Below are 15,639 nucleotides of genomic sequence, written 5' to 3' on the forward strand. Positions count from 1 at the left end.
TTTTCGGAGTGGTTGCATCACTTGACATTCCTACGAACAGTGAACAAGGAGGGTTCCCTTTTCTAAACATTCTTGCTAACATTTATTTCTTATCTTTTTTGATACTAGCCATTCTGATAGGTGTGAGGTTATGATCTCATTGTGGCTTTGATTTGCATTTCCCTGATGATCAGTGATGCTGAGCATCTTTTCATGTATCTGTTGGCCATCTGTAAGTCTTCTTTGGAAAAATGTCTATTCAGGTCCTCTGCCCAGTTTTTACTCGTATTATTTTGGGGTGTTGAGTTCTGTGAGTTATTTATATATCTTGGATACTAACCCCTTATCAGTTATGTCATTTGCAAATATCTTCCTCCATTCAGTAAGTTGCCTTTTCATTTTGTTGATGATTTCCTTTGTTGTGCAAAAGCTTTTTGTTTTATGTAGCCCCAATTGTGTATTTTTGCTTGTTTCCCTTGCCTTGGGTGACATATCCAGAAAAATATTGCTAAGGCTGATGTCCAAAAGATTACTGCTGCCTGTTTTCTTTTAAGACTTTCATGGCTTCAGGTCTTACATTTAGGTCTTTAATCCATTTTGAATTTATTTTTGTTTATAGTGCAGGAAAGATCTAGTTTCATTCTTTTGCATGTAGTTGTTCAGTTTTCCCAACACCATTTATTGAAGAAACTGTCTTTCCCCCCTTGTATATTGTTGCCTCCTTTGTAGTAGGAGCACATTGACATTTTAAGAAGTGGGTTTATTCCTGGGCTCTCAATTCTGTTCCAGTGATCTGTGTGTCTGTTTTTGTGCCGCTACCTTACTGCTTTGATTGCTATGGCTTTAACAGTATAGTTGGAAATCTGGTATTGTGATACCTCCAACTTTGCTCTTCTCTCTCAAGATTTCTTTGGCTTTTCAGAGTCTTTTGTGGCCTTATTTCTGAATAACGTTTAAAGTTGTAACTTTGGCTAATTGTATTCTAATTCTTTATATCCATAAATAATTCAAGTGTTTAATATTAAGAGAAACTTTAATAATCAGATTTTACTTAGCCTCCTCCAGATGTTATCAGTGCCTTTTACATTTTTAAATTCCTTGGGGAGTCATGGTAATCATGTGTCACAGAGGACTGGTACTAAAACCAAAAGGCAGTAAGCAATTGGAGTGTGGCTAGCAGGACACACAAAAAAACAGAACAGATGATATAGGTGAAAGGGGCATGCAGACATTATCTCCAGGGTGAAGCTAAGACAGAGCTAAGAGTTTTAAATCAAAATTTAGAGCACAGAAAAGATTCGCTGTAGGTAGAGATGATATTCAAAATATTTAGCAACTAGTATGGCATGCCTATAAACCAATCAGAATAGTCAGGAGCAAGACCTGGAAATCCTCTGCTGTGCCTGGCATCATCCTGTTTGTTGTTGGATATTGAAACATTCTGAGAGGCGGTAGACAGCTAGTATTTACCATCTGGTACAGAAGTATTTCACTGTTTAAGCAATTAGTACCGTTGTGCCACTATGTTCTGGTACATAAGACCATATGTCCATATTGAGGGCTCAGGCTACAAAGAAGGAAATGGACCAATGGTGGAATCATCAGAGAATGAGATGTGGAATTTCACTTGAGTAGAAGCGAACAGAATTTGGACAGGGAGAGAATTCAAAGACAGGGTCTTAGGATCAGGCCCTTATCAGTGCCCCCAGAGTATTCTTTTGATACAAGAGAAGCAGCTTGTTCTGGCAGAAGATATATTTGACCTTATCAGACAGAATCTTGACTCTGCTGCTTGCTCTTATGTTACTTTGAGCAAATTATCACACTTCTGTGAGTTTCTTCAGCTGAAAAGTAAGTCTCTACTCATACCTGCATAGCATTCATCCCAGGGTGGCTCAAATGAATAATAGTCTTTAAATTATGGAGAACCAAAAGATGGCACAGAGGCATAGTCTTATTACCTTATGGTGGATGCCGCTTGCTCTCTACCCCATTTTAAGCACTCCTCTTGGATTGACAGACCAGGATATGACGAATAATTTAATGGAGTTGAGGCACATGATATATTGAAATTAGCCTAAGGTTTATTCCTAATTCTGCCACTTACTAGGTTGTGATACCAAGGTTATGATGCCTTGAACAATATTTATTAATTCATCTAATATCTACTGAGCATGACTGTCACTAAGCAAACATAGTCCTGCCCTTATAGACCTTACAGTCTAGGAAGGGGGACAGTAGATGCTTTGGAGAGCTAAGTTCCCATCATCACTGATCTCCCTGGTACCTAGCACAGTTACCTTGAGGGAGTAGTAGCTATGTGTACCCTAGGCTTTTTAATGTTTTTCCAAACACTTAAGATTTTGGAATCTTTTTAAATGTACACATTCTTGGGCCGCATACCTCATGGTGTACTGGTAAATGTTTAAAAAACCTGTTCTCGGGCGCCTGGGTGGCTCAGTTGGTTAAGCGACTGCCTTCGGCTCAGGTCATGATCCTGGAGTCCCTGGATCGAGTCCCGCATCGGGCTCCCTGCTCAGCAAGGAGCCTGCTTCTCCCTCTGACCCTCCCCCCTCTCATGTGCTCTCTCTCTCATTCTCTCTGTCTCAAGTAAATAAATAAAATCTTTAAAAAAAAAAAAAAACAACAACAAAAACCTGTTCTCTGGGTGGGGGCTGTTTGTAGCATTTGCTGATTTTCCTGGTAAATACTCCCACCATGGCCAATTTCAAGCTTCCAATGTGAATGTCAGGAGATTCCTAAAAAATCTAACAATTGGCTCTCATGAGCCTACTAACCAGCCCCAACACACCATCAGCCCCACCTCAAAGCTAAGGAATAAAAATTGGTAAGCATGAGACCTGGAGATTTTTGTTATTAAAAAAGTTGTAAAGGGAGCCAGAGTTAAGAACCTTATAACGTTTTCATATTGCATGTTTGTCAGATATAACAGGTTCAGAACACAGGAAAACTTGTTGCTTTTTTTAAAGAACCAAGTAGCCTCAAAGAGTTGAATCCCTGATGATAGAAAAGACAGTGTAGCGATTCTGAAATTTTCCCAAGTGGGTGAGTTAAGTTGCACATATTAAACAAATTTTGGGGTTGCCTGAGTGGCTCAGTTGGTTAAGTATCTGCCTTTGTCTCAGATCATGATCCCAGGGTCCAGGGATCAAGTTCCACATCAGGCTCACTCCCCCTGCTTGTGTTCTCCCTCTCTCTCTGTCTTTCTGCCTCTCTCCTTCTCTCTCTCTGTCTTTCTCTCTCTCTCTCTGACAAATAAAATCTTTAAAAAAATTTTTTTAAAGGATTGTAGACAAAAGACACCCAGCAACAGCTCTCAATGGTAACCCATAAGCAGAACTGGGTGGTGCCACAAGAAAGATGCACAATAACTGTTAAGTTTTGGAGGGAGACAGACAGCCTATCAGGTGATTTAAAAAAAATGTCATGAACTTCAGGCTTTTGAAACCATCTTTCAAAGCTGGGGAGAGATATAGGAGGGGAGAGGGGCCTTCCACATTGATGAAACAGTGTGGACAAAGGAAGTTAATAGGTACTTTTGAAGTATAATGAATGAGTCCACTTGGATTGGAGAATATGGAAAGTGTAAAGAATCTTAAACAATAAGGTTTGGGAAGGTACTTAACACCTACATAGTGCAGTGTTTTTCAAGGCTAGCAGCACTTCCCTCTCCCCAGCCTACTCATCAGCAAATATCACTTGGGTGCTTACATTTTTCCAAACATCTTTTACTTAGCAACCTACTTTTATGCTCAGGTAGTAGATTCATAAGAATGCATTAATCTTTTAGTTCATACTTAATGGTTCCTGAATACCCTAAAATTAAATGCACATTTAGAATCTCATACCATATGGTTTATAGGTTGAATTTTTCTTAAGAGCATCAAGAATTATTTAACAATAGGACTGTGTAATATAAAAAGAGCAACAAATATGTATTTAATCGTTTTATTAATTAGATCTCTTCCTTACACCTTAGAAATGATTCCGTTTACTAAGAAGAAACTAAGAGCTATCTCTATACTTTTATCCTGGTAATTTCTAATGCTCTGAGCAGGTTGGCTATTTGGCTTTTTTTCTTTTTCCTGACAATATGTGAAGTTACTTGACAAGGTAGTTGGTTTTATCTGTCATATGAACTTGTTAGAATAGAATAGTAAGCTTTCTACCTTTAGCTATCATTTAAATGCCACTATTCAAGGTAACTGCATGACTTATTGAATAAGCAGTGTTTTATTTTTGCTTTTGTGGCAATGAATTCTGAAAGAAACGTAATTGAGCATTTTCTTCATTCCTTTTAAATCAATTTTACTCTAAGGCCTACAATACCTTGATATATACTAAGTTGTTTTTTTCTTTTTCCGAGTAATAGCAATGGGAAGCAAATCACTCATTGCCCTGACTATTGTAATATTAATCTAAGAAAGACAAAGTTGAGGATCTTGTATTAGAAGTACTACTCTGGGGGTGCCTGGGTGGCTCAATCGTTAGGCATCTGCCTTCGGCTCAGGTCATGATCCCAGGGGCCTGGGATGGAGCCCTGCATCAGGCTCCCTGCTCAGCGGGAAGCCTGCTTCTCCCTCTCTCATTCCCCCTGCTTGTGTTCCCTCTCTCGCTGTGTCTCTCTCTGTCAAACAAATAAATAAAATCTTTAAAAAAAAAAAAAAAGAAGCACTACTCTGACTTGCTTTTTTGTGTGTGCCGAAGGAATTTCCCACTCCTTTGGCACTATTTTAAAGTGTAGAAGTCATAGAAGAAAGATGACAAATGATATTATTTTATTATAAGCCATGAAAAAGAAATGCTTTCTTTTATGGCTCCCTCCCTACCCACTATCTTTGGATATAGGTATCAGAGTCAGATTTTTAATTTAGAGGAAGCTAGTTATAACAGAAAGAGAGACCTGAGTTCAAATCCTAACTACACCACTTATTAGCATTGTGTCCTTGAACAAGTCTAATTATGGTGCATATTAAATAAAATATGCCTTTGTAGATATAACTGATTTTGGCTGTCTGTGCCCACTAAGGAAGCATCAAGGGTGTTTTTGCTTTTTACGTCTCCATATACTCCCATCACAATTCTCACAGGTAGAAAGATCCAGGGCACCTGGGTGGCTCAGTTGGTTAAGCGTCGGACTCTTGATTTTGGCTCAGGTCATGATCTGATCTCAGGGTCATGGGATTGAGCCTCATGTCAGGCTCTGTGCTCATCAGGGAGTCTGCTTGAGATTCTCTCTGTCCCTCTCCCTTGCTCCTCCCCGCACTCACAAGCACTTTCTCTATCCCTCTCTCTCTCTAAAATAAATAAATCTTAAAAGAAAAGAAAAGAAAAATCCACCAAAGAGCTGAAAATAATTTGAATTATCCCCCTTTTGGTCTGTTCTGAAGTTAGTAATAGGCCATAAACATAAAAGGTTGCTCAACCTTATTAGTAATCAGGGCAAAGCAAATTGAGACCATTGGCAGAAAATAAAAACATGATGATTCCAAGTGTTGGGTAGGATTTAGATCAACTGAAACACTTTTTCCTGGTGGGAGTATATATCAGCACAACCACCCTGGAAAATAATTTGGCACTATCTTGTAAATGTTAACCTTCATTTACTCTGTGACCCTGCAATTCCACTGCTTGGTTATATCCTGTGTTGAGACTCTTATGCATGTAGACCAAAAGACATGTACAAGAATGTTTATAGTGGCATGGTTGATGTCACCAAAAATTGGGAACAATCTATATAATTAGAATGGATAAACTTTGATATATTCATATAATGTAGTCTTTTACCTCAGTAAAATGAAATATAGTTATATGTAATAAGTGGATGAATCTTGTTTGCATAATACTATTAAAAAAGTATATTGGGGGGCGCCTGGGTGGCTCAGTCGTTAAGCGTCTGCCTTCAGCTCAGGTCATGATCCCGGGGTCCTGGGACAGAGCCCTGCATCGGGCTCCCTGCTCAGTGGGAAGCCTACTTCTCCCTCTCCCACTCCCCGCCCTCCCCCCCACCCCGCTTGTGGAAGTTCCCTCTCTCGCTGTGTCTCTCTCTGTCAAATAAATAAAATCTTTTTTAAAAAAAATTAAAAAATTAAAAAGCATATTGAGGAGACTACATACATATAGTACAATTTTTAAAGCTCTTAAACAATCAAAACTAAATGATATATTGTTTAAGAATATAGATGTAATTAAAAAGACAATGGAATTAAAAAATAATGAAAAGAGGTAGAACCAGTAAAGTAAATAAAAATGAAATTCTAAAAAATATTCAAATAATACAAAAGAAGACAGAAAAGGAGGAATAGAGGAATAAAAATGTAGGTGACAAACAGAAAATAAATAGTAACATTATAGACCCAAATCTAACTGTATCAAATTACATTAAATGTTGGGGCGTCTGGGTGGCTCAGTCATTAAGCGTCTGCCTTCAGCTCAGGTCATGATCCCAGGATCCTGGGATCGAGCCCCACATCGGGCTCTCTGCTCAGCGGAAAGCCTGCTTCTTCCTCTCCCACTCCCCTGCTTGTGTTCCCTCTCTCGCTGTCTGTCTCTCTGTCAGATAATAAAATCTTAAAAAAAAGAAAAAAGAGGGCGCCTGGGTGGCTCAGTTGGTTAAGCAACTGCCTTCGGCTCAGGTCATGATTCTGGAGTCCCGGGATCGAGTTCCACATCGGGCTCCCTGCTCAGCAGGGGGTCTGCTTCTCCCTCTGACCCTTCCCCTCTCATGCTCTCTGTCTCCCATTCTCTCTCTCAGATAAATAAATAAAATCTTTTAAAAAAAAAAAAAAAAAGAAAAAAGAAAAAAAATTACATTAAATGTTTATGAACTAAACACTACAAATAAAGGCAAAGATTGTCACAATAGATAAAGCAAGATGCAACTTTATTATTTTAAAGATTTATTTATTTATTTCAGAGAGAGAGAGTGTGCGGGGTGGGGGTGTGGAGAGGGGCAGAGGGAGAGAGAATCTCAAGCAGACTCTGCACTGAGTACAGAACCCGATGCGGGGCTGGATCCCACAACCCTGAGACCATGACCTGAGCTGAAACCAAGAGTCAGATGCTCAATCAACTGTGCCACCCAGGCTCCCCAAAATGCAACTATATTTTGTTTATAAGAGACAGTCTTTAAAATACAAAGAGATTGAAAAATATGTCTTGTATAAATAAGTCTGTAGTGGCTATATTAATATCAGATAAAGCAGATTTCAAAATAAAAAGTCTTACTAGAAGATAAAGCAATCTTGAAAAAGAGGAATCAAGTTAGAGGATTTATATTTCCTTCAAAACTTACTATAAAGTACAGTAGTCAAGATAGTGTGGTCCTGGCATAAAGACTGACAAATAGATCAATGGAGCAGAATAAAGAACCCAGAAGTAGACCTCACCTATACAATCATTTGATTTTTTACAAAGGAGCCAAGTAATCCAGTGGGGAAAGGAAAGTCTTCAACAAATGGTACTTGAAACTAGATATCCATGTGGAAAAAAATGAACCTCCTACTCACACCATATACAAATATTTTTTCAGGATGGGCCTTAGACCTTACATATAAGACCATAAAGCTTTTATTAAAAAATATGGTAGAGTAGGAGCACCTGGGTGGCTCAGGCAGTTGAGCACCTGACTCTTGGTTTCGGCTCAGGTCATGATCTCAGGGTCGTGGGATCGAGCCCTGAGTCTGGCTCTGTGCTCTGCATGGAGTCTGCTTCTCTTCCTCTCTCTCTGCTCCTGCCCCAATTCACGCACGCTCTCTTGCTCTCTTTCTCTATCTCAGATAAATAAATAAAATATTTAAAAGAAGAAGAAGAAAACACCTTGTGCAATATTTTAAAAAGTAGGGTAGAGTATGTTTGTGACTAAAGGGTAAGCAAAAGTTTCTGAGGACATGGAAAACAATTATCATTGGAGAAGAAAATTGCTAATTAAACTGTAATTGCAACTTTCATACATTGTTAAGTGTAAAGTGTTACAAGCACTTTGGAAAAAGGCCTGGCAATTTCCTGTAAAATTATGCATGCATCTATCCCATTACCCAAAAGAAACAAAAACATATTTCCACCAAAAAAAAAAACCCACAAAAGAGGGCTCCTTGGTGGCTCAGTCAGTTAAGCCTCCAGCTCTTGATTTTGGCTCAGGTCATGATCTCAGGGTCCTGGTATCAAGCCCTGCATCAGGCTCCATGCTCAGCGGGCAGTCTGCTTGAGATTCTTTCTCTCCCTCTTCCTCTCCCCCTGCTCACATGCTCTCTATCCCTTTAAAATAAATAAATCTTTTTTTAAAAAAAAAAGGAAAGCTCATATAACAGTTTTATTCATAATAGACAAAAATTCAAACACCCCGAGCACATATATCAGTAGGACATGAATAAACTGTGGTGTATTCCTACAATGGAATCCTCAGGAATAAAAAGGAATGAGCTCCTGTTAAAAGCAACAACATGGATGAATCTCAAAACAAAATGCTGAGTAAAAGAAGCCTCGCACAAAAGAGTACATACTATATGATTCCATTTATATGAATAGTGGAATCATATAAATGGAATTATATGCTATGTGCTAATTTGGGGGGGAAAGTTGTGGTAGAAAAATCAGAACGGTGGTTGCCTCTAGGGGTGGGTGGTGCCAGGTGTTGACTGAGAAGGGGTACAAGAAAAAATTCTGAAGTGATAGAAGTGTTTTGCTTTTTTTTTTTTTAAGATTTTATTTATTTATTTTGACAAAGAGAGACACAGAGAGAGAGAGAACACAAGCAGGGGGAGTGGGAGAGGGAGAAGCAGGCTTCCCGCTGAGCAAGGAGCCCAATGTGGGGCTCGATCCCAGGACCCTGGGACCATGACCCGAGCCGAAGGCAGACGCCTAACAGCTGAGACACCCAGGTGCCCCAGAAATGTTTTGCTTCTTGATAGAAGTTTTATTTACACAGATATATACATTTTCAAAGCTCTTTGAATGGTGCACTTAAGATTTATGCATTTCATTGTATATAAATTTTACTGTAAGAGGAAAAAACTGTAATGCTGAATTCTAATTAATTATATACCTTTAGTGGCAAGTGTACTGATGTCTGTAACCTACTTTAAAATGCATCAAAAAATAAGATGGATTGATGGAAAGGCAGATAGATAAATTAATATGTGATTAAAATATTAATGGTAGAATACATATGGTGAATATACAGATTCACTATCCCGTCTTTCAACCTTTTTTATGTTTGAAATTTTTTATAGTAGAGTGAGAACAAGAAAATTATAAACTTAAAATTCAAGGTAGTAGTCACATCCTGGGAGAAGGATAAGAATGGGAGATAGGTAATAAGCACACAGATGCAAAGGTATCAGTACTAGTCTGGCTTGTTTAAGTTTTTTTTTTTTTTTTAAAGATTTTATTTATTTATTTTAGAGAAGGAATGTGAGTAGGGTGAGGTGCAGAGGGGGAAGGAGTAGGAGGGGGAAAGGATCTCAAGCAGACTCTGTGCTGAGCACGGAGCCCAACACGGGGCTCGATCTCACAACCCTGAGATCATGACAGACACTCAACCAACTGAGCCACCCAGGTGCCCCAGTACTAGTCTAGCTCTTCAGTGTTCACAGATATTCATTGTATTATTGCACCTCGTAACTTACATATATCTTAAAAATACCCTTTATATAGTTTTCATACAATTAAAAAAATACGATAAGAATACATCAGAAGTTGAGCTCTATTAACCAATAATAACAATAATGAAGCACTATTTGTTAAACGACATTCCAGGAAATCATTTCTCTATATTATAGTTCTCTTGGGCCTCAAAATCTAACATTTACATTTGCTTATCTGAATCTTTTCATTTTCTTTCTTGCAAACTTCCCAGGTTCTATTGATTCTAGAGACAATCAGTTCTTTTCCTTTTAACACCCTTCTTTTCAATCCCTAAAGGGAATACTTCTGAACCCAAAACCTCCCCTACAGGCAAATAGTTTAGCACACTATGACATTTAACCTGTCTTCTCTCTGTGCGTAGAATCTTTACTTCTTTCTTCCCTTTGTGGAAAATAATAGGCATGCCTCAAATCAATAACGAAAATAAAATGAGAATAAAAGTTGTAGAGTTTTAAGTAGTAGTAGCTGACCAGGAATGGAGACAGAATGATATAGAAGTGAATGGGTTTGGTTCCATAAACTCGAAAATGTAGGTGGCTCAGTGACAGTACACATAGTGTTTGAAATTATTTTTGTCCTCCAGTTTTTATGTTTGCCAAATAGAGCAAAAGTGACCAAAAAGCAAATATAAAATGTCAGGGAACAAACTTAAGGAAAAACTTAATACCTTAGTATTATTAATTCTCACAACTTTTCTCACTTTTCCTTTATGTCAATATTCTTGTGTACATGAAAATCTATGTAATAACTTATAAGACCTAACCTAGGCCAGGGAGGAGTAAATGATATGCTTTTTCAATGTGTTGGAAGGTAGCATTTTATCAGTTTTAATTCTAGCTTCACCATATGAGTTTCCTTGGACAACTTACTTAGTTCCTCTTTGTGAATTTCAGTTTCTTCATCTGGAAAATCCGTATTTCACTGAATCTAAATTGCCATGTTATAACACCTTCAATTATTTTATGTGCCACTAAGAAAAAATAAATATTGCTATTAAACTATGATTCAATGCTTTTTTATTGATTGAAAATATTTATCCTAAGCTGTGTGTGTGTGTGTGTGTTAGAATCAGTGAGAAATATAGTACCATCAGCCTTCTGAATTATTTTTTAAGATTTTATTTATTTATTTATTTATTCATTCATTCATTCATTCATTCATTCATTCCTTCCTTCCTTGCAAGCAGGGGCAGGGGCAGAGGGAGAAGGAGAGAATCCCAAGCAGACTGCACTGAGCATGCAGCCCAATGCTGGGCTCGATCTCACGACCCCAAAATCATCACCCAAGTGGAAACCAAGAGTCAGATGCTTGACCAACTGAGCCACCCAGGCGCCCCTCAACCTTCTGAATTTATAATTAATAAGTAGGACAATGTACTTAAAGTATTGAGCAAGGAGCCTGGCACATTATAAATAATAACTAGTAGCCTTTATGTTGAGGGTGATACTGTTCGTGATTTGATCATGAGCACTTTGTGAAGTAGCTCATTGTTTAGGTTGTTCTTTGGGGATCAGAATTATTAAGAGAACATCTTAATGAGATTTGTTGGTGGCAATCAGAATGCCCACTCATTTTGAATCTGAAATAGTGTAACAGTGGCATAACAGCTTTAGTTGGTTTTCAGAGGTAATTCTTTTAACTATTAGCATTTTGTTATCAACAAAATTTGTCGGCTATTGTTGAAGTTTCCTCCAGAAATAAGTTCTACTGATACATATCAACCTTCTGTGTTGATTGAAGTTGCTATTTATGGAGAGAATTTGTTCAAGTGCACAAGATGAGTGAGATATGCCTATATGTAAAGCTTAGTAAAATTGCGTTGTTGAGGGGCGCCTGGGTGGCTCAGTCGTTAAGCGTCTGCCTTCGGCTCAGGTCATGATCTCAGGGTCCTGGGATCGAGCCCCGCATCGGGCTCCCTGCTCCGCGGGAAGCCTGCTTCTCCCTCTCCCACTCCCCCTGCTTGTGTTCCCTCTCTCGCTGTGTCTCTGTCAAATAAATAAATCTTTAAAAAAAAAAAAAAAAAAAATTGCGTTGTTGATATTATGATATATGACCTCAGGTTTTAAACTATTTTTTTTATCATTTTCCTGTCTATGCAGGAGGCAGACAGTGGGGAGGAGGAATGCCGGTCACAGCCCCGGAGGTATGTTTGTTCGTTATATTCTATAGCATTTCTATCGTTAATGTTTTTTCTCTAATTCTTTCTTAGTCTTATCAGATTAGCTTATCATGGTTTTCCAAGAAGCTTAATTGGTCTCTTAAAATGGGATTGCTTTAAGAATCCAGTTACTGACTCAGAGATTTAAAATGGTAGATTGCATTATGTTGTACACATGAAACTAATACAATGTTGTATGTCAGTTATACATACATACATACATACATACATTAAATGGTAGATTGCTTTAAGAAAGTGCAGGTATGCCAATATTGGTCCAATTTTTATTCAAGTCTGAAGAACCATCTTGAGTAATAAAAAAGTAAATTTTCATTACCTTTTAGGAAAATATCAACTGAACATTTCAGCCTTCAGTTTTGTACTTAGGTTTGTCATTCATTTTGATGGATATTTAAATTCTTATAGATTGGTCAGTATTTCACTTCTAAATACAAAGCATATACTGAGTAACTTACCCAACCCTTCCAATACAGTGAATACTCAGAGCAGTGGGCATATTGTTAAGGGTACCAGTGCCTGCTGCCATTAGAAGAAGAATATTACGAGAGATATTTAGGAATTATATAAATATTTTTGTTATCTCCTATAAGTGGTTTTATAAATCAACTTTTCCCCCCAAGAAACAGTTCTGGTAAGTTCAAGATGGTCATTTAAATGCTACCAAATTTGTATCCTTTGAACTCAGTCACATGAGCTGTTCTGCATGATACAGAGGAAGTATACAATAAGCATGCTCAATGTGGAGAACCTGGCCAGAGGGAATGCTTCCTTCATGATGAATTATCAAGTGTTTGTTGCTGTATGCCACTCTTGTAAACTGCAAGTTTATATAAAAAGAGTTCCTTTTCATCAGTAACTGAAGCTTATTGACAGGAAATTTCCTGTCTTGGTTAGCATGAAAAATTTGGCTTGCAGCTTAATTTCTCACTATCTCTTGGGGAAGATCTGACAGTGAAGTGTCATTCTTTCACATAGGGCTAAGAGATAGAAACCCAGAAAAAATTTTAGCTGAATTATTACCAGAGGCATCATAACCTTATTCCCATTAGAGTGAAAAAAGGATTCCAAAAGATTCTGAATTTTCTACTAGGCCAAATGTAAAGATCATTGGGTTAATTTCAAGCTTTACATATTGACTTGGCATCTACTGGGAGATAATTGTTGTTCCAAAAATTACATAATGATGAGGCAATGCAAGTTTACTCTTATTCACAGTCCTGAATTGTCAAGCCATTAAGAACCTTTATAAAGACCACTGTTTTTAAAGTTGTTGGCAATATATCATAATATGACTAGCAGAGGGTTTTTGTAGGCTTCTTCTTTTTACAAGAAAAGGATCATTTATACAGAGAAGGAATGAAGAAAAACCTGGTAGCACCCTTTTTTTTTTTTTAAAGATTTTTATTTATTTATTTGTCAGAGAGAGAGAGAGAGAGCACAAGCAGGGGGAGCAGCAGAGGGAGAGGGAGAAGCAGGCTCCTCACTGAGCAAGGAGCCCGATGTGGGACTCAATCCCAGGACCCTGGGATCATGACCTGAGCCGAAGGCAGACGCTTAATGACTGAGCCACCCAGGCATCCCTGGTAGCACCCATTTTTAAAAATCAAAATTTACTTGCCTGTTGTAATTTCTTACATTCAGTATGTTTCCCAGGCTATTTCTAAATCTAATTGCTTTAGTCTGACTCAAAACAAAGAAACTTCTCTTAAGTGCCAATTGAATGCCCCTTGTAGCTAGATGGTATGTAAGAGGTTGATTTTTTGTGTGCTTGACTACTACAGATTGTTCTGGCATTCCCTAGCACTTTCCAGAGAATAAACCAGCACTGAATTAGCATCATTTCACTGAGCATGCCTGAACTCATCTTTTCAGTTTGTGGGTTCAGTTGTGGTTTATAGTAGAGAATTGAATAGTAAACAGCATATTATTAAACCTAATGCCAATTCCACATAATAAAAAAGATGTTTCATAAATTATCTCTTATTTTAACCAAATGCCCTTTATTGGGAAAGTCTTAAGTTAAAAGTAATCATTTAATATAATTAGCTCAAACTATGAAGTCTTTAAAAACCAATGTTCACAGGCAACAACAAAAATAGATAAATTAGTCTACATCAAAATTTTTGCGAATAATATAGCTGATAAGGGGTCAATGTCCAGAATATATAAAGAACTCTTACAACTCAAGCACAATGGAAAAAGAACAATCTGTCTTATTCAGCTTAGGCTCCTATAACAAAATACCATAGACTGAGTGGCTTAAACGACAGGAATTTATTTCTTACAATTCTGGAGGCAGGGAAATCCAAGCTCAACGTGCTGGCAGATTTGGTTCCTGGTGAGAGCTTTCTTCCTGGATTTCAGACAGCTGTGTTCTTGCTGTGTCCTCATATGGCTGTGTGAAAGAGGATGCTCTGGTCTCTTCCTCATATGTAGACATGAATCCTGCCACGGGAGCCCTGTAACATCATCATGACATCATCTAACCCTAATTTCCTCCCAAAGGCTCCCATCTGTAAATACCATCACATTAGGGGTTAGGGCTTCAACATATGGATTGGGGAGTGGGACACAAATATTCAGTTCATAACATTCCACCCTACCTCCCCAATTCATATCCTTCTCACATAAAAAATATATTCATTCCATCCCAGTAGTCCCAAAAGTCTTAACTCATTTTAGCATCTACTCCGAAGTGTGAAGTCCAAAGTCTCATCTAAATATCTCATCTAAATCATGGGGCGCCTAGGTAGCTCAGTCGATTAAGCATCTGCCTTCGGCTCTGGTCATGATCTCAGGGTCCTGGGATCGAGCCCCATATTAGACTCCCTGTTCAGCGGGGAGCCTGCTTCTTCCCCTCCCTCTGTCTGCCATTCCCCCTGCTTGTGCTCTCTCTCTGTCAAATAAATAAAATCTTTAAAAAAATATATCTCATCTAAATCAGATATGGGTGAGATTAGAGGCAGAATTTCTCTCCAGCTATGAACCTCTGAAACCAGGTAGGTTGTGCACTTCAAGACATGGTGGTAAGAGGAGCTTAGGAAAACATTCCCATTCCAAAAAGGAAAGTAGGAGAGAAAGAAGAGGTGACAGGCCCCAAGTTAATCCAAAACTTAGCAAGGCAAATTCCATTAGCTCTTAAGGCTCAATAATAATGCTCTTTGGTTTCGATACTCTTCACTGGGGACCCACTGGGGCAGTTGTCCTGCCTTCAAGACTCACTGGAGTTGGTGGTGTCATCTCCACGGCTCAGCAGGGCAGCCCTGCACCCTTGGCTCCCTCGAAGTGCCACCCATCTGGCATTCTGCCAGGGCCCATCTACCTGGCACTCTGCTGGGCAGCAGGACCAACACAAAGGCAGCCTTGCCCCTCAGCCCTTGCACTCCAGGTCTGTAGTTAGAGTAGCAGTCCTGATGATCTCTGAATCGCCTTTGGGGTCCTTCTTCCCTTTTCTTGAAGGATAATGTATGTTCACAGCCTTCCTTCATTCTCTCTTGTTTTCTTTGCTTCCTTTAGTCCCAGCTGGTAGTGTTTCTGCTGGTATAAATCCCATCTCTATTCCTAGCTTCTGAGGAGATGGCTGTGGAGAGGTCCATGGTTCACACCCACTTTCATCATCACACCCTTGGGGTTTTCTTCTGAACATGCTCTCTCATTTTTTACAATATAGACAGAGAATTTTCCACATCTCTAAGTTCTGTTTCATTTTGCTTAACTACTTCTTCAATTCATTTCTCTCTTCTCATATTTTACTATTTACAGTTGGAAGGAAGGAAGCTGTTCCTTCAGAGCTTTGCTTAAAAATCTCCTGAGCT

At 38.6% G+C, this 15,639-nt stretch overlaps 1 protein-coding gene across 2 annotated transcripts in view; it reads left to right on the top strand.

Moving 5' to 3' along the window:
* Positions 1 to 15,639, top strand: part of SSH2 (slingshot protein phosphatase 2) — a 242,910-nt gene that overhangs the window by 86,096 nt on the left and 141,175 nt on the right. For both annotated transcript variants that reach the window (XM_036094635.2, XM_036094638.2), the window contains one exon: positions 11,745 to 11,788. In XM_036094635.2, the coding sequence (XP_035950528.1) occupies positions 11,745 to 11,788 (44 nt within the window). The remainder of the gene's footprint in view (positions 1 to 11,744; positions 11,789 to 15,639) is intronic.

This window comes from Halichoerus grypus, chromosome 2 (genome assembly GCF_964656455.1).
Source record: "Halichoerus grypus chromosome 2, mHalGry1.hap1.1, whole genome shotgun sequence".
In the NCBI taxonomy this organism is placed as follows: Eukaryota; Metazoa; Chordata; class Mammalia; order Carnivora; family Phocidae; genus Halichoerus; species Halichoerus grypus.